The 20,031-nt window shown below is 42.0% G+C and overlaps 2 protein-coding genes across 3 annotated transcripts in view; one reads left to right on the plus strand and one right to left on the minus strand.

Annotated features, from left to right (window-relative positions):
• Positions 1-6,178, plus strand: part of LOC308572470 (poly(rC)-binding protein 3-like) — a 191,057-nt gene extending 184,879 nt beyond the window's left edge. The window contains exon 13 of one of the 2 annotated variants that reach the window (XM_081168576.1): positions 5,583-6,178. In XM_081168576.1, coding sequence (XP_081024702.1) covers positions 5,583-5,643 — 61 coding nt within the window. In that variant the 3' untranslated portion in view covers positions 5,644-6,178. Of the gene's footprint in view, positions 1-135; positions 720-5,582 lie in introns of those variants that run through there. The other variant, XM_081168577.1, reaches the window with a different exon arrangement.
• ZNF830 (zinc finger protein 830) lies at positions 1,964-18,388 on the minus strand. Its single transcript, XM_081168598.1, has 10 exons — positions 18,219-18,388; positions 16,439-16,535; positions 15,853-15,970; positions 12,451-12,484; positions 11,714-11,949; positions 10,834-10,924; positions 10,288-10,351; positions 6,371-6,451; positions 5,058-5,134; positions 1,964-3,166 (listed from the first exon to the last, which is right to left on the minus strand). Exons 1-10 carry the CDS (start codon positions 18,371-18,373, stop codon positions 2,986-2,988), a joined length of 1,134 nt encoding a protein of 377 aa, XP_081024724.1. The 5' UTR covers positions 18,374-18,388; the 3' UTR covers positions 1,964-2,985.
• Positions 18,389-20,031: the final 1,643 nt, after the last annotated feature.

Raw genomic sequence — 20,031 nt, forward strand, 5'->3', positions numbered from 1 at the left:
AGAATTTGCTTGGATTGAAATGCCGTTCTATGCCGGTTGTACTCAAGTGTTTTTTAAAATGGTGAGAAGTTTTCCTTCCTGTTTTTCTTTTCCTTTTTTGCTCCCCTTCCCCTGATTTTTGTTCCTGCATTTCAGGCTCTCTTCAGAAGTCACTGGCCTCGGGGCTCTGTAATGTGTCCCAGCATGCACTAGGGCTTGAGCTCCCTGACAGGACTTTTCTGAAGCCTCATGAGACAATGCTTTCTATGGACTAATCAACAGAGGAAGTGGTCCTTTCTAACTTTATTACTCTTCCAAGATCTCAAAATAAACACTTTTACTCTAAGCAACTGTGCTTCCCAACTCCTGTGTTGCTTTCATTGCTATTCTGGTTTAATAATCTTGAGGCTCAGCAAGGAACAGTAACAGATGATTATTATTTTTAAAAATTTCTGTAGATGTTCATGCTCTGGCCAGTCTGTACAAAGCATGGGCTGTTGATGTTTTAAACCACTATATATTAAGTATAGACTTGATAAACTAAATAAGCTGTTTTTTATAAATAAAGGTTTTCCTGACTTTAAAAACCACATCTTAGCTTTGTGCATACAAATAGCTGTTGTGATTTTTAACTTTGTAACGAAGATGTTGATCAAATACTATTTTTGTGACTTGTCACCAATGAGTTCAGACCTATGGCTTGTTTTGCATTAACAATTAAAAGTTTGACATAATTGCAATTAGGCCTGGTGCTTATTGGGGGAAAGCATTGCAACCTAATATGGCATCTTAAAAGAGTATTGCACAATAATCTGCTTAATGGGAACTTTCAGCCAACATGTTGAGTGAGTGGCTTAATGAAAAAAACCACAGGTATCATCCATGTGGAAATGGTTCTCTACATACCAATAGTATTTTGAATAGGATATTATTATGTTTGCAAAAGCTTGCCGGGTCTGTGGGAGGTTCTGGAGAGAATCCATGTCCAGCGTGGCATGTCCATGAGCACAATAGGAGCACAATACTCAATAGGAGTATAGCATCTAGATCAAGGGAAGTAATAGTGCCACTGTATTCTGCTCTGGTCAGACCTCACCTGGAGTACTGTGTCCAGTTCTGGGCACCACAATTCAAGAAGGACACAGACAAACTGGAACGTGTCCAGAGGAAGGCAACCAAAATGGTCAAAGGCCTGGAAACGATGCCTTATGAGGAACGGCTAAGGGAGCTGGGCATGTTTAGCCTGGAGAAGAGGAGGTTAAGGGGTGATATGATAGCCATGTTCAAATATATAAAAGGATGTCACATAGAGGAGGGAGAAAGGTTGTTTTCTGCTGCTCCAGAGAAGCGGACACGGAGCAATGGAGCCAAACTACAAGAAAGAAGATTCCACCTAAACATTAGGAAGAACTTCCTGACAGTAAGAGCTGTTCGACAGTGGAATTTGCTGCCAAGGAGTGTGTTGGAGTCTCCTACTTTGGAGGTCTTTAAGCAGAGGCTTGACAACCATATGTCAGGAGTGCTCTGATGGTGTTTCCTGCTTGGCAGGGGGTTGGACTCGATGGCCCTTGTGGTCTCTTCCAACTCTATGATTCTATGATTCAGGTACATTTCACAAAAATCAGGCTGCTGTGCCACATTAAAACTACTTGTGGAGCTGAGGGGTGTCAAGAAACAATATAATATGACAGTGGTAGCTGAAGTGTTATTAAAAGAAAAGACACAAAGAATGCCACTGGGCTGAAACAAATCCCTTAGATAAACCCAGGTAGCTCTTTGGATGATGAACAATCCCTTTAAAAATACAGGTATCCAGGACATAACTGATGGATTAATAGGCCTTTCCTTACTGTTGACATCCACACTACTAATGTTTGACTTCAGGAAATATTACTAGGCAATATCCAAACATAATTCTTATAGGTTAGGGCCAAGTGCTGAAACTGACAGCAGCGCTTATACCACAGTAAAAAAACACAACTCCTTCAGAGAAAGTATTTTATTGGAATATCTATTCCAAACAACATTTTACTTTATTTATGGCAGCATCATTAATTAGAAAAAAAAATCATGTCTTTGCTATTTCAGATCGGATTGCATTACATTGCTCCTGAGAAAAGGTTTCAGTGGCATAGAGCCCAAACAGCCTAAAAATGCCAGTTACTGGTGTGTGAACTGGGGGGGGGGGGGGGGAATGGATAATTAAAGTGAAATGTCTACTCATGGTTGTACGTACTCGCTCTATAAATTAACCAACACATATTGTGCAAAGCACACAGGGCAAAATTTCTCTTGTTCTGTTTAACCCAGTAGCCATCATTCAGGGCTGTCTTTAAGTATTTTCTAAACTATACTAGAAAAAGACAGTAAGTCCAAGGCAGCAAGGAAGTTTTTCTAGGATCATACAGGTTAACTAGCATCTACAAGTAACTAAATACTTAGGAATCTTACAGTAAAAGATGTACTGTGTACAGGCTTTAGACTTATTTTCTCAAACAGGAGCTCCCGCCCCCTGCCAAATGGAAAACCACCTTTGAATCCAAGGAGTATTTCAAATACGTATTGGGAGAAGGCATGGAGGTGAGAGTCCATGGATCCGGCACCAAGCCCTGTGTAGCCCTGGCTGGGGTTCCCCAAGTCAAAGCCCTGCTTTGCCCTGCAGCATGCTCCAACGGCTTGGCCTCACACTCCCCTATGTGTTCCCTAGACCCTAACACTTTTAATTGGTATTAAAACAGCACAGGTGACGCAACAGAAGCTACACTGGATTCATAGAGCAAATAAAACATTTTCTGTAGATCTTAATAGGAAAGCTACAATTACATTTTTTTTAAAAAAAAGTTTTTACAATATACAACTCTTTACAATGGCTTTTTCTATTCTTAACCCTATAAACATATTTTTACACATTTCAATACCTGCAGGATTCTTTAAATAAATATTTTATCCTAAGTGTGCTAGAAGACCAAAATACCACCCACCCACCGGGAGATTGGCTCCTAGCAGCTACAACGATGTTCCTTTTGCCCTCCAGTCCTGAGAGAGGAGGTCATGCAGTTCTCCTTCGTCATCACTGCCAGTCTCGCCGTCCTCAACCTGTGCAGCTCTTAGTCTCATGGCTTCCTTCAGTTTATCCTTCAGTACTTCCTGGCGGTCACGCAGTTGTTCAACACGGCGGAAACATTCACTAGGGTAAAATTAAAAATAATAATTTGCCCTCTTCTGTTGCTTAAGTGAAAAGCTGCAATGCTGTGCCTTTTAAGTTCACAGTCTTCATATCTTTGGAAAGAACATAGCAGTTTCTCACACACAACATTAACATTAACTCAGTCAATTCAAGCCTATGGTACTTTGTCCAAGAACCTGAGCTGCTATCACTGAATGAGTTCAGACTTTTCCAACTTATTTTTACTTGTCCTTTTGGGGTGCAAAGGGTAAGCCTAGCAAGCTGTACTTGCACTGGGGCCACTGTCTGCTATTTAGGAGGTGGTTTTCAGATGGCTTTCCTTCAGGGAACACTTGCCACATTGACCTTTCTTCCAGTGAACTCCTGGGTATCTTGCACCAAAGCCCTGAGCACTGTGCAAGCCGCTCATGTCATGCAGAATACTGGGCTGGCCTGTGGAACACCTCTGTCACCAAGCAGACTGCATAAATGCTTAGAATGCAACCAGACAATCTTCCTTTCTTGGACGGCAAATGGAAGGAAAAGCGCCTGATTGGTTCACTAAAGAATTTTATATAGACTTCCAAGGTTTTCTGGAACAATTTGAAAACTATTGATTTTTGGAAAATAATTTTATTCCACTATATTTTGCATCTCTGTTTTTAATCTTTTATTTTTTTTAACCTACAAATGAATAATAGTTCTGCACTTCTGAGTCAAGAACAGAAAGCAATTTAATACATTTTCTATATTGACAAAAGGCTAGACACAGATTAATGAAGCACTGAAGGAACAGGAAGCAGCAACTTTCACTAAATTTATTTTGAAAACTTTTATGGTACAAAAGTGTCAGCTTGACAGCCAAAGCCAGTTACATTTCCAGAGCTGACAATAAAAAAGTTAAGGATACTCTAAACTCATGTAAAGTTATTTGGCTACAAAAGAAAAAAGGAAGTGATTCATTAATCAACAAGTCTGAAGAGACCTCAAACAGTCCCCTCCACCAGTTTCCATGTTCCTGCTTCCACTTGGGAGTCACCAGCTAAGGAAGGAGCGGGGAGAGGTAGTCTTACATTGTGCAGCAAAGCCTACACCCAAAGTGAAGCCACGCCAATACAAAAAAGTTCCTTGGTCCCTCCAGATATTTTATAATATTAGGGTGAGCTTACTGTATCATTGTGCTTAAGGACGTGTTTTAGCTGTGGACAACAGGATACAAGGGGCAAGGCATGGAAAGGAGACAACAGGAGTCTGGGTGGTGGTCAACCTGTGATCCTTGAGCTGTTGCAAAACTCCTATCTTCTCTGAACATTGACCATGGTGGCTGGGGCTGCTGGGAGTTAGGGACGAAAAAAATGTAGAGTGCCACAGGTTAGCCACTCTTGCTCCAGAACCTCATCTACTTTCGGTTAGAGTCAGATATGAGAAGAGCTGGACCCAAAAGTAAGTATGGAAGTTGGCTTTAAGAATCCTGTTGTGATCTCATGCACGGGGCTAACCATTCCAAAGCTGTGGAACTGGCAAATGTCCTAAGCCATGCAATTCTTAATTGCGCATCTAAAGTGCTCTTGTACAGAAATGGAAGAGTTTAAAAAGTCTAGGAGAACTTTTGACACTTTGCATGTCTATGAACTTTAGGGCCTTCCTCCAAATTTCATCACTTGATTCTATCTAGCCATGTGTGTGAGAGGATGGGGAGATGTAGCAGGTACAAGGAAGCCCACAGCTGTGGAATGTGATAGTAGCTGCAGAATTCAGTTCCCAAAGAATCTCTTCTCCTTACCCCTTGACTAGCAAAAACACAACAGTAAGAGTGGTGTGTGTTATATAAAAGTTGCAGAATTTTGTTGTATTTAATTTCAAGCAGTGCGTTTACATTAAGCTTTTTGAAATCAGGTTTTAATTTACTTACATCTGCTCATCTATTTCTCCAATCTGACGGTCGAGTCGCCCTTCCTCATCTTCTTCAGCTACTATAGCTTCTGAAATCTAACTCAGAAAAGGTGGGTATTATTTTCCGTAACAAAACTGTATTGATGTAAAAGTAAGCTTTGCCTTCTCTTTACTGCAGTGAGAAAACTAGGAGCAAGCTACAGGATTATGCCTCCTCCTGGCAACAGATTCTCCAAAACTGGCTATGCTCTCCACTTAACCTGAATTTAAGCAAACTAAAACCCTGGATTAAGAAGGAATGTGGTCTTAACCTGCTTATGGCAGCAGGTAAAAGGGAGAATATGGCTTGCTCCTATTATCTTAACTACAAGTTAAGAGAAAGCCAGCTTGCTCTGACCCACCACAATACGTTTTGAAAGTGACAAACCCAAACAAAGAAGATCTTGGTGCCTTAGTATATGAGCACTGATGATGAAACTCGCGTTTAAGAATTCTGTTAACAATCTGATTTCCAAAATATATTTTAACCTGTTATTTCTTTCAGCATATACTTTCTCAAAGTTGAGTGTCTTGGAGATGCTGTGCAACCAGTGGCCAACATGTAACCAAGAAGAGCCCTTGTGCACCACTAATGTTCACAAAATGTGTCCACGGCTGATCTTGTATGAACATCTACCGTGTTTATAGCACCGAGTGCATTTCAGAATAGGATGACTGCTCTACAACAGTCTTCTCCCAACAATTCATTCATGGAAAACTTTCTGCAACACCAGAGTTTGAAAGCAAAGTTCACAGGCACAAGTGAAGTTGCTGAGTGATCACATTCAAAGGGATTGGTTTTTAAAAGCAGAATGTGAGAACCACAGATCTAGTCAACAGCGGATGTGGTGAGGCAAATCTTGCAGTAAAAATGAAGCCACATGGGAGGAATGTTCAATCCAATCCAGAGCCAGATAATTATTGCATATATAGAGTATATGTATAAAGTATACAAACTTAAAACATCAAGTGCACCAGACCTGAAAAAATGAAAGTGAATGGTGACAGTATCAGGCCATCTGACCTGACAGAATATACACCCTGCATTCCTGCTAGATAGGATATGCTGATCAAATTTTTAAAAAGCAAACTTCATCACAATTTTTGGTGCAGTGTTATCTGTTACTAAAGTTTCTTCACTTCACTGTTTGAAGCGGGGATACTCGGACCACAGCTAGCTTATAAAATGATTTTAACCGATATTAAAACAGTCAGCAAATGCAGTGGAATGTCACTCTGCCAAGTTCTAGTTCTGCATGTGCAAGCAATTCAAAACAGGAGGCATCAACTTACAGTGTTGACTTGTCGCATAGCCTTCTGGAATTCATCCCATTCTTTGTCCATCTGATCCTTTGGAGCATCAACCTTCCTCACCTATGAAATGAGAAAGATGAGCAATTTGTGGAAGGCTCTATTCCTATTTCTCATTATTGGTTCTACTTCTACTTCATGCTGCAAGCAAGGAGAACTTGGTTGCTAAGTTGCTGGTTTTTTCGAAGCAAACAATTTATCTAGACAACTTGAAGCTATATTCAGAGAGAGAGAGAGAGACACACACACAGAAAGAGAATCCTCATTTCAGATCGTGTGCTACCAGTTTGCACTGCAATGCATTGTCAACTTAAACACACTAAGGGACATCAAAGAGAGCAGATGAAAGCAATATGTGAGCTACTAAGAATGAACACACATTTGTTATCTACTATATGCTATCTACTTAGCCCCCTAACTCCTTGATATTTAGAATAAGAGTCATTAGCCTTCTGGCACCACAGAATATTCTAGCATCAATGGATTCAGCAATACTTCCCTAACTGCTTGGCTCCTAGCTTGGGTACCATAAAATGTCTGTCCTTGTTACACATGTTTTGGATCTTACCCAAAAAACGTTAACAAAAGACAAAAAAATTACACTGCTATGGGACATATGGTCCTTCAAAATTCAGCAGCAGTACATTATGAGTTATCATATCACTACTACACTATATTGTGTCCCAAAGCATCTCATGCACATCTTCCTGAAAGCAAGGTTAATATTACCCAGGTAATATTAGGGGGCTGAGAGAGAGAGAGAGAGAGGAAGAGAGGGAGCAGCTTATCTAAGACTAAGCAATATGTTCATATACTGTCCAAAACTAGTTTGAAGTCCATACCATGATACTGGTTTCATAATTTCTGACCTGGCAATATATTGCAAATCATGAAGTGCGCGCGCTATGCAAAAATCACGATGTGGGGGGGGGGGGACCATGCAGCCAGCCAATGCCTCCACATAGCTCCATCCTTATTTCAGACATTGTGATATATCAGCATATTGCAATGTTTAGCTAATGATATATCATGAAGTTGAAAACCAGGTATCGCCCAGCCCCATCTAAGACCACCCACCAAGATCATGGCTGTAGGCTTCTTGATTCACATTTAGCCACTACTACAACTAACAGGTGTTGATCTATACATGATCACATGCATAACTCAGGAGCAAGGACACAGCAACTGGCCAGACAGCCTCTTTACCCTTATTGGGCATGCCAGACCCAAATCTCAGGCCCAGCTTCTTCTGTTCATTCCCCCCTCATACCTTATATCTGCCCCCCTCCTTCAACACAAGGATGGTTAAGAGAGAGTTGCTGCACAGTATGAGGAGGAAGGCAAAGGGGCAGACAAAAATATGGTGGGGGGGGAGTGTGAGAAGCTATAGCAAGACTCATCCTTCTGAAAGCTGCAACAAGCCAGATAGCTTGCCATACCAATGTCAGCTAAATATACTTCAGGCTAAATAGAGTAATTGGGGGAAATCAACTTTCATTGGAATTATTTGTAAGACCATGCTTATAGCTCTGTTTTGTGCATTTGTTTCCCCCTCCAGAAGTGAGACACATTTCATCCATGTAAAAGCAAGTTGTGTGCTTTGATTCTGAATGATTAATTATGCTACAATATAACAATACGTAAATCATTTCAAAGTAACTTATCATGAGAATATACACTTCATTAACCATACATTGCTTTTGCTCTTTGTGAATGTTTTAGATGTAGTACCACCAACCCCTTGTGTACTATGGTCTGCCTTTTTTAATTTGTTACATATTGGACAATAAAAGTTTAAAAGAATTCAGTTAATGCTTGATCAGTAAGAAATTATATCAAGGTCTATTTCAAAAGCATGTGCTTCTTCAACCCTCAGAGGCAAATTCAAAGACAGGCAGCAACAATTAGCATATGCAAACCACAACAATATTGGTAAACAGGCATCAGAACTCTTCCTAAGCTAAACTTCTAACGTCTTCCAGAGGTTAAATATCAGGAACATTCAGGCAGGCACAGGAAACAAACAAACAGAAGGAAAAAAGAACCAGAAGCCCCTTCTCTGATTTGGGCAGCTTCCATTCAGTCCAACAGGGACCAGCAGAACTCCCCCCCCCCCCCAATTTAAATTATTAAGACAGAAAGGGATAGAAATTTGCTTTTCCTTTCTTGTTTTAAGATGTCTTCTGGATATAAAAATACTAAACACACATGGACCTGCTTGAAACAGGTAAGTAGTCGGAGCGTTTACACATGTCAAGGAAATGAACAACTATCTGACTTTTAGAAGACATCTGAAGGCAGCCCTGTTTAGGGAAGTTTTTAATGTTTGATGGTTTATTGTGCTTTTAATTCTGTTGAGAGCCGTCCAGAGTGGCTAGGGAAACCCAGCCAGATGGGCAGGGTATAAATATTAAGTTGTTGTTGTTACAGGTATCCTGGTTTTCAGTCCCTATGACTCTGGAGATAATTTTTTTAAAGGTCACTTCAATGTACAATCTAGAGGAGGTTTCTGAAATGCAGCTACTATGGCTGAATGTGATTACTAAGGAACATAAAGTATTACTCAAGAACACTCTTCCCCATCTCCTAACCTGTAAAGATAAGGAAGGTTCCTGGAGAAAAGGCCACCAACACTCACCAAACTTAATAATGATAATAATTTTATTACTTATACATCTGGCTGGGTTTCTCCAGCCACTCTAGGCGGCTTCCAGCAAAATATAAAAACATAATAAAACGTCAAACATTAAAAACTTCCCTAAACAGGGCTGCCTTCAGATGTCCTCTAAAAGCTGTGTAGTTGTTTACCTCCTTGACATCAGACGGGAGGGCGTCCCAGAGGGAGGGTGCCACTACTGAGAAGGCCCTCTGTTGGCCCCCTGTAACTTCACTTCTCGCAGTGAGGGAACCACCAGGAGATCCTTGGAGGACTTCACAGTGTCCAGGCTGAATGAAGGTGGTGGAGGCGCTCCTTCAGCTATACTAAAGGAACGTCTCCCAAGGAAAAGTTTCTGGAGAGAAATGATCTCAAGGGAGATACTGCTTTGGCTACTCCCAAACCAAAAAAATTCTAGCTGTTTCTGTTGAAGATGAGGAAGTGTGGCTGGGACTCTTAGCAACTAAGCAAAGTGAGTGCTTAGAAAGCTCTCCAGCTGTATCTGCACATCTGTGTGGGCTGCTGGAAAGAGAGGGGGGCAGGAGGAGGCAAGATGGTAATTAAAGGAAGAAAGGCAGGATTATAGATGTGCATTTTGAATTTTTTAATGCATTTATTCTAAGAGTTTAGAAGCAAAGGCTGATCTCTACATTGCCCCAATACACTGTCTACCTTCATTTTACATGGACATTTATTCTCAACCTTGCTATATCTTTTGTCAGCCCCACATCCATTAATTCTGCAAAATCTAGGGCATCACAGAATAAACATCACATTTCAGCTAGCTATGTACAGGTGTGCTAATTAACAGTCTCACTGCACTATTTGTCAACCACCTACAAGAACAGCAGAGATAAATCTGACTGCATATGAGGAATACAGCATCCTGGCTAGTAGGATCATTTACTCTTGATTAAAGATGGGAAGGCCTGGAAAAAAACCCAGAAAAGTTGGAATTAAAACAAGGGTGTTTTTTTCCCAATTTTCCCAGTTTTTCCCCAGGCCTTCCCATCTGTACTTTTGATTCATGTCAGACAATATTCAACACAAACTTAGAGAAAGCCAATGCTAATTGCAACACCAAAACTGCTGCAAGTTAATCAAATCGTCTACAGAAGGATACCACAAAGCATTTCAATCGTTATGTAAATCTTTTATTCAGCTTCTGTAATCGCTAGCTGACTAGCTGAATTAATTCCTCAAAGAATTGACATGTGCTGAAATCGGAACAAATCACACTTGCCTTTGCATCCACTTCAGGATCATCAAAAAATCCCTCTGGCAAGGCCTCCGCAGTGTTTTCTTTCCTGAAATGTTAAGGTGATGGCTTGTCTTGAGCCAATTCTGCACTAGTTTTAACTCCTTCAAAACAGCAGATCAGATATCTGCACCGAGAACAGAGCAACCAACACAATGCCAACTAGCGCTCCCACCCCCTGGCCTGAGGTTGAGGAGAAATGAAGGCACCCCTTTTGAGCTAACCATATCAACTGGCACTGTAAGTTTAATTTTTCCAAACCTCCAAGATCCAATAAAGATAAAGGAAACAAGTGCAAGAAGCCATTCTCCTAATACACTGCTTTCTCAAAGCTCCATTATGTATGGGGTCCTAATTGTTTAAGTTACGAACACTGTTAAAATACTGGTTTATCTCATCAGACTGTGACTTCTTTTTAAAAAAGTACTAATATACTAACTAGGCATACTGAGGATTATTAATTATGAGAACCCAAACACATTTAATTACAAATTAAAATAGGAAGGAAAACCTTTACACTGGCTGGCTTACCTTTCCACAACTTTTTCTTGTATTTCTGCTTTCTGAATAGAGCCAGAATGGGAAACTAAAGGTGCAGCTAAAGTTTTATTGTCTGAATAGTCTGCAATAGAGAAAAGAATCACTGTCTGTGTAATATGCACAATTTGAAAGCCAAAGTCACTAAAAATGGGTGTATTAATTGCACAAACGATGAGCAGAGACGGAAAAACTGAGATCACTCAAACCTTGAGATGAACCGATAAAGTTGATATAAGTATCAACAAAAGGAAGTACTTCACAGAATGATTAACTTACAAGATTCACCACTGCTTAGATTGAAATACTGTGCACACTTAACTTAGCAGTAGTCCCACTGGACTCAGTAAATATATCCGAGCACACAAGCATAGGACTGGGCTGCATGTTGGTGATGACCACTACTTTAAAATGACTAGACAAAATTTATTAGGATAGGTCTATCCTAATCCTGAATCCTGAATAGTGTAGCACTGAAGCTCAATTTGTCGCAACTGTGCACTTTTTTTTAGAAAAGCACCAAATTTACACCTCTTGTAGACAAAAGCTATAACATACACTAAGTTATAAAATAAACTGTTTGCTTGTTCATAATACCATTTGGGGACTCATGTATTTAAAAATCACCAGATATTAGTACAGGGATCAGCAACCTTTTTCAACTGTGGGCCGGTCCACTGTTCCTATGCCCCACAAATAACCCAGAGGTGCATTTTAAATAAAAGCACATATTCTACTCATCTAAAAACATGCAGATTCTTGGACCGTTCGCCGGCCAGATTTGAGAAGGCGATTGGGCTGCATCAGCTAGAGTGGCCTTGGAACGCTCTATATTTTTTCACTGTAAAGTCAGCAGAGAAAGTCCCAGAGTTACCTGATGGTAAAGCAGTGGTGTCTACTTTTTGAGGGTGGGCTGGTGTTGCTGTATGCTGCACAGTGGATGACAAAGGAGGTTTGCTGCTGTTGTCCTGGATTTCTTTGGCCATCTCTTCTGCCTCTTCCTCCTCCTCCTCTTCAGAGTCTCCAAGTAATAAGCCACCACTTGAAGCTTTGCAAGAGGTCTTTTCTGCTTCTGCTTGTTCATTTTTCCCAAAAAAATCTGCTGGCAGCCTTAAAAAATGAAATAATAACAATAACAATAATTTTATTATTTATGCCCCGCCCATCTGGCTGGCTTTCCACAACACTTAAAAACATTCCATCATAATACAAGCCAGAATCAAGACAATTATTTCAAGTACACCTAAGGTGATTTAAAAAACAAAAACAAAACTTTTCTCCCTTAAACAGACATTCCCCATGCTAACTCTGTGTTTCCCAAACAGCTTTCCACATGGTGGTCACCTCCAACTGGTGTCCCCATCTGGGACTCCCCATGAAATAAGATAATTTTCTCTGAAGTAACTGTAGTATAATGGAAATAATGTTGTCAGCCACTGCAATTGAACAATTGTCATATGGGAACATTCAAACCACCTTGTTTGAAAGCAAATTTCTCAGCACCAGTTAGGACTTCAGGTAATGAATAACAAATATAACATCCTGTTCATATCAATAACTATGAAAAAAGAAAATGTAAAAACAGAGCTAATAACAACCATCACAACTTACCCAGAAGAGAGTGTTTGTGGATGGTCCCTTGAATCTGCAAAACATTTTATCAGAGTTCTGTCACATTTAAAACAGAAAAAGAACACAAAGAGGAACTTCACACCCAAGCTGCAGTGACCCAGGAAGAACTCTGGATCAGCCGTGTGACTAAGGTCAGCCAAGTTCAAATCCCCACTCAAGTCATGAAGTTCAATGGGGGCAACCTGGGCAAGTCTCTCTCTCTCAGCACACTCTCTACCTCTGAGTGCAGGAGACGATAAAAACTTATGACGCCAATGATTGTGACGCAGTGACTGTGATGTCACTGAATCCCTCTGAGGCTACTTTTTTGCTGACATAGCAACCCACATTATCCAGCCTTAAAATATGTCTTAAATGGATAGAGTGACACCTCCAAGTCAGGACTTTAAAACTATTGAAAAATAGCACCTTCTTCCATCCACATTGCACTGTCATCTCTTTTAGATCTGTGGATGAATGGTGGTATACAAATTTAATAAATAGTAATAGATCAGTATAACAGGTTTTTTTTTCCAGGTAATTGAGCTGAGGTTTGACCAGTGTTAAAGTGGTTACTACAGTCAGGTGACGGTGTGTTAAAAGAACAATTCATAGGACAGTTACTCCAAGAAACACAGGCACTGCAGGCAGCTGAAATTTCCTTATGTAAAGGTGTGTTTTTAAAATTAAACATAATTTTATTAATCTAGGTTTTCAAGATAGCCTGCAAAAAAGAACCATAAAACAAATATAAAACCGATCAAAAACATCAGAAACAAAAGCAATTAATGTGGCAACAGGAAAAATACAAAAAACAGTAGATATAAAATCAGTTAAAAAAATTTTGTGTAGCCTTCCCAATCACATAAAACTGTAGTTTACCTAAACATAGCTTTAATCTTCCACTCTAAGGCTAGGACCTTTAACCAAGATTAAATTCACCCCCTTTGGGTGCATTTATTCAAAACACCGCCCCCCCAGCATTTTAAACACTGCACCATAGCAGCAGCTACAGTGTGTAATATACAAGGGCACATCTAGTTGACTAGAAACCATGAATGGTTACCTCCAGCATTTTACCACAATTTGTTCTCTGTCCTAGCAAGTACCCATCAAAAACTAATTTATAATTATTAGCAACTCTGCCTGGCATTCATGTTATGGGTACTCAAATACTACTTGTATTGATTATTAATTCATTTATATTTAATATATAGGCAAACTAGGCTTCTAGGCAATTAGAAAAAAGTAGAGAAACATTAATACATAAATATCCATAATTAAAATATTCAATAAAACATTCCTATTACGTCTCTTAAAACAGGAGACTTGGGTTGGGAAAATGCCTGTGTAATAGAATCATTTTCAAAAGCCAGCAAAATAGCATTGCAAGTGGGAGTGCATTCCGTAACACTAATGCTCCCAGTGAAAAAGAACCCTTTTGCATCATCAAAGTGATAATCATAAAGTTATGGCAAGACTAACTGGGGTTCTTTTATTTAATGTCCTTAACCGGGCTTTCAGGTAAGCTGGTGTGGAATTGTTTCAGACTTTATATGTAAATACCAACTCCTTAAAATTGGTTTGGTGACAGGTAGTTAGTGTAGACCCATGAGTATGGGCATGGTATGTGCTCAGTAAAGAGCACCACTCACCACCTGGCCCATGACATTCTGCACTAGCAGCAGCCTATGAACCAGCTGGAAGGGAAGAACCACCACCACAAAGACTGCATTACAACATTCTAGAACACGGGTGTCAAACACAAGGCCCGTGGGCCGAATCCGGCCCACCAGACCTCGTCATGTGGCCCGTGTAGCCGCCTGCCCGGCCTGCCCGCTTCCCCCTGCGAGGCGGCGCACTGTGGGGGGGATGGGGGGCTGGAAGGCGGGCGGTGGAGAAAGCAAAGGCACTCCCTTCCCACGCCGTTACACGGCCGGCCTGAGAGAAAATTTCTGAGGCGGCGGTGGCCTTTGTCCAGGGTCGGGGGGCCATGGCGGGACTTTGCCCTCCCGGCGGCCTGGAGCATCTGGAGCTGGGGCGGCTGCAGGACCCGCCGGGTAGTAGCGGCGGCGGCGGAGTCGTCGCCGTCGCTTCTTCTCCTTCTACTCCTCCTCCGTCTTGCTCGCCGCCGCCGCCGCTCTCGTCTTGCTCGAGGCAGGCCTGGAGCCGGGACAACCCGGGCTTCGAGCCCGAGGAGGAGGTGGGCAAAGCGGCCAGGGCGGCTGGCGGGAGCGCGGCGGCGGAGCCCGTGCTGCAGATGGGCGTGGTGGAGTGGGGCCTAGGAGGGGCGCCTTCACCCTCGGAGCCCGACGCCCGGGAGGGCCAGCCGAGAGCGGGAGGCAGCGGAGGCGCAGACAGTGCGGCGAAAAGGAGGAAGGCGGAGGGGAAGGCGAAGGCCAGCGGCTTTGCTCCGCCAGAGGCGCCCCGATGCTGACGCCGCGTTTCCCTCACGAGGAGACAGGCGAGGAGGTCACCGAGCAGCCGCCGACGCCGCCTCGCCTGGGCCAAAGGGATGGCGCACCGCCTGCGAGGTGAGTTGCCGCCCGGCCAGGCCCTTCCGTCGCCCTTCCCGGCTCGCATCTCTCTTGCTTCACCTTATTACTTTTATGTTACTTGTGAGTCTTCTGCTCTGAAGACAGATGCAAATAATCCGTTCAGCTCCTCTGCAATCTCCTTTCCCACCTTTAGCACACCTTTGATTCCCTTGTTGGCCAAAGGCTCTACCGCAGACATGTCCAAAGTCCTTTTCGGGGGCCTAATCCGTCCCCTTCAGCAGTTTATGGGGTAAAATCCTCAAAAAAACCCTTAACAACTTCAACCCTAAAAAAAAAAAAGCTCAACAATTTCAATCCTAAAAAAAGCGCAACAACTTTGGTTGGCCCTCACGGCCCTTCACTTCATCAAATCTGGCCCTCCTTGAAAAAAAGTTTGGGCACCACTGTTCTAGAACATGAGGTTACCAAGGCATGTGTCACAGTGGCCAAATTGTACTAGCACTCTTCTCCATAGAGACCACATGTGCATCCATGGTCAAATGTGGTTCCAACACCACCTGTTAACTGTGTACCTGTCCCTTCAAAGAGAGGGCATCTAGAAGAGGCAAAACCACCAGTTTTCAGCTGCAGGAACCACTTGTCTGCCTTGTCAGCCTCCGTTTATTAGTCCTCATGCAGACCACCAGGGTGTCCAGCTCCTGGTTCAGCTTGGGCACAGATCTCCTGACTCAAACTGTGCCCCAAATCTCCAACAGACTGCTCCTAACAGCTTCATATAATTTTATATAAAACACACCATCCAAGGAAAATATTTAATCCACAAATGATTTCAAGACAGCTGGGGAACGGGGAAGAACTGTAGAAAAATGACCAGGTCAGTAAGCACAGCCTAACATTTCCATACCTTTGGCTTTCTTCAGTTCTGGAGATTCTGTGTTGGTTGTTTTCCTCTTTAGAGAAGATGAGGTGTCAGGAATAGGACCTGGTACTGATTGTTTAAGATTTCTCAACTGCTCAACTTTCTGCAGGGGTGGGGATTAAAATCAACAGATGAGCACCTGTACTTTATTCCCAAGGAATAAATTATTACAACATAGAAGAATTTAAGTTCTTTTCACAAAGTAGCACATTTTCCACAAAATACTAGCAATATTAGCAAGCAAGATTCAAGAAAGCCTGCAACAAGGGGCAACAGACATTGTTACTTTTATGTAATTAGACTATTTAGCATATGAAGCAATTTTGCATTTTTGTTATAATCATCCTTTTAAAAGTCAATGTTTTAAATGGGGAAAAATGGGGGGCACTATTATATCTAGTTTGTAAGATAATCAGATCTCATGTATTATTGTACTGCAGAATCATATTAACATTGTCAGTGCATTTCAATTTCTAGATTGGTAATTAAGAAAAGAACTATTAGTCTTAGCTTTGCACATAACACAAATGTTGTAAGCACATTATTTTTTAAAAAAAGAACTGTCTCTTACCTCTTTGTGTTGCTTCCCAAGCACATGTGTTTGCCACAACAGTTCACTCTTCACAGGCATGTTGCAGAGAGAGCAGCTTAAGTTTCCCAAACTGTTATATGTAGAATTTGGAATCAAGGAAATGAATATAAAAATAACCCACCTCTCAAAACTGCAGTTGTGGGCTTTGAACATGCAACATAAACTTGGCTAAAATACGTATTATTAAGCCATATTATAGCTTTTAAAAGTGAGAAGTAAAATGCAAATTTGTATGTGTGAAGCTATTAAAGAGACTTGGCTTCATAACAATGATTCCTGTACAGTGGTGCCCCGCAAGACGAATGCCTCGCAAGACGGAAAACTCGCTAGACGAAATAGTTTTACGTTTTGGAGGTGCTTCGCAAAACAAATTTCCTATGGGCTTGCTTCGCAAGACGACAATGTCTTGCGAGTTCCTGCTGGTTTTTTCCCCTCCCCCCCCTTTTCTAAGCCGCTAAGCCGCTTATCAGCTGATCCAATCAGCAGATAAGCCGCTAAAAGCCACTAATAGCGCTAATCCGTCAATGGGCTTGCTTTGCAAGACGAAAAAACCGCTAGACGAAGAGAATCACAGAACGGATTCTTTTCGTCTTGCGAGGCACCACTGTACACTTAGTTTTTTTTAAGCCACTTTTTGCTTTGCTACCACTCTGCATTCCCACACCATACCACAAAGTTGTTGGTTGAGTTACACTGAGTTACACTGAGATAGAAGTTACACTGAGATACAGCAAGAGCTTATTTTCCAAAGGGGTAGCTGTGCTAGTCTGCTTCCGCAAAGAACAAGAGTTTCGGTGGCACATTAAAGAAATATGAATTTATTTTGGTCATTTATACCAAAAACGAAATCCAATGTGGTGTAGTGGTTAGAGTGTCAGACTAGGAACTGGGAGACTAAGGTTTGAATCTGCATTTGGCAATGAAGCTCACTGGGTGACCTTGGGCTGTCACTTGCTCTCAGCCTAGACTACCCCATAGGGTTGTTGTGGGCATTAAATGGGGGGGGGGGATCATGTAACTCCATGACAAAAAGGTGAGACAGAAATGAAATAAATAAACTACTATGCAGCCAGTCTTTCAGACAAGATTGGGAACTGCAGTGAGGATGGAGAAAATGGAGGGTAAGAAGTTGGCAATGCCCCCTCACAAGGGACAGAACCAAACCCATATTTCCCCCTCCCCGCCCCCGCCAGTCAATGTACTACTGTATAGTTGCAGGTCTTGAGCCCAGCTTGTTTCCACGAGTTAGGGAGAGGGAAGGAGACACAGAAACGGTTATGGCAACCTGGGTAACATCATAATCACTGATGGAACAACAAATATGTCTTAGGCTGAAGCTCTCTGAAAGACTTCATAATGAACCTCTCCTGGTTCTGAGATTTTATGGGGGGGTCTTCTTGGGACCTGACTGCTGCTAAATGAAAGGGTTGGCCCATGCTGCTTCTTCTTGCTGTGATTATCTGCATGGTTTCAGTAGGTATTTTGTATTCATACTTAGCTTAATTCTCTCAATGTTTAACTGTTTTTTAATTATTGTTGTCTCCCTCCTAGCTGTTCTTAGTTTTATTTGCAAGCCGTGTTGGGTCCCACTCTGGGAACGGGGAGGGGAGCAAAGACAACAGCAGCGGGTGGCGGCTGCAGAGCTCTTTCCTAACCCCTTCCTCCCCCGTCTCCATCCCAGCTGCAAACCTCACAGCGCTGCTATGGGAGCCCAGAGCAGGAGACCCCCCCGCCCCGCCCCCCCCCCGCGCAGGAAGGGTATCTGGCGAAGGGCGAGTCGACCCTCTTCCTCTTCCCGGCCGCCGCCTCGCGCTGCTTCGCCCGCATCAGCCGCCGCAGCTCCTCCTGCCCCACCGAGGCCGCCGCCGCCGGCCGCCCCCGAGGCCTCCCGGCCGCCGGACCCGAAGCCGCCATAGCCGCCGCGGAGGAAGCGGGCGCGCCGGAAAGCGCGTCATCCAGCCTCGCTCGTCGCGAAGACCTCGCGTCACAGAGAGCGTCTCAGTGACGTTATCGCCTCTCTCTCCCCGCCCGCTCCTTAGCAACCGCCAAGGAGGCCGGAAGAAGCGGAGCAGCCGGTTGAGTGACTGGAGGCGGGACTTCCTTGTTCCTTTTGAGACGCTCCCCGGAAATAATGTTAGAGAGACGTCTTGGGCGTGGGAGAATGTTCTCTTGTTAATGATACTGTTTTAAATGCACATTTTGTATTTGACTTCCTTTAGCGGTGTTTCTTTTTGAATCATTTTTTGGTTAACTTAGCTACGTTGAATGTGCATTCTGTGGGTGTCCTTTGTACAGTAATTTTTTTAAAAATAAAATATTTTATATTTTAGTTTCCTGTTATGTTGCTTTGAATGGTAAATTTTGTTTGTCTTTCATTCTTGATTGCTTTATGTGATGTTTTAATGTAGGTTGTAAATCTCTTTTGAGGGTTTTTTTAAAAAATAAAGCAGTATAGAAATGAAATGAATAATGTCTCCTGGCAGCCCTGGCAATGCAAGAATAGGCCCCTGAAGCTGGGTTTGGGTTTGTGGTCTGGAATTATTGATCTCTCAAGAAACTCTGAAACAACTCATTCTGAAATCATTGATGATGATTTACAGCTGATGACTGCGCTGTTAATGGCAGCAAAAACAACTGCATTGCCACTAAGAAAAATAAATATTCCCCTCATCCTAAATTAATTGCTTAAGGAAAGCTTCACAAACTTAATGGTTAGACTTGCATGCGAGAAAAATGCAAGAGTTAATGATCAAGAAAACCAGATTAAGAGGTGCGCCCTTGTTTCTACATTTTTGGAACAACAAAGTAAATGGTGAACATTTTTCCTTTTAAATAATTCATGGTGGTATAAAGTTTCTTCATTATGTTGTGTCTCTCCCCTCTTCATATGTCCTTTCCTTGTTTTTATTCTACCCTTTTCACTTTTTTTTTTTGGATGAGAATGTTTGACGTATAATGTTTTTTCCCTACTTATTGTCACAACCTAATACTAATTTAATAAATAAATAAATAAATAAATAAATAAATAAATAAATAAATACCTCATCTGATTGCAGTATAGACCAGATTTTTTTCAGAGTACTTTCAGTACAAGGAATAGCTGAAGCCTGCCTCCTGCATATAGTATGGTATGATATTGTACAGTTTTATATATATATATATACCAGGGGAAAGGTTGGCCCAATGATTGCCCCCCCCCCCGTGATGAACAACACTACATATTTAAAGAGAAATGTGTCAGTTAAAGTGCAATACATACAATAGACCGAAACAGTTGTTTTTTGTTTTGTTTTGTTTTGAAAAGGCATCACTAGTATATGTGCTACCAAAGCAAACATGAAGCTGGCTATAGTTTTAGAACGTGTAATCTTCACAGATTTTCAAAAGAAATTTTCTCCCAAGAAAGAAAATCTTGAGTGCTCAAAGAAACTTTTCAGGCTTCCAAACTTTTCTCTTCTTTGGATACATTCATAAGATCACTTAAAACAAAAGGTAAAGGGTAAAGGGACCCCTGACCGTTAGGTCCAGTCGTGACCGACTCTGGGATTGCGGTGCTCATCTCGCTTTATTGG

Source organism: Podarcis bocagei (genome assembly GCF_964188305.1).
Source record: "Podarcis bocagei genome assembly, chromosome: 13".
NCBI lineage: Eukaryota > Metazoa > Chordata > Lepidosauria > Squamata > Lacertidae > Podarcis > Podarcis bocagei.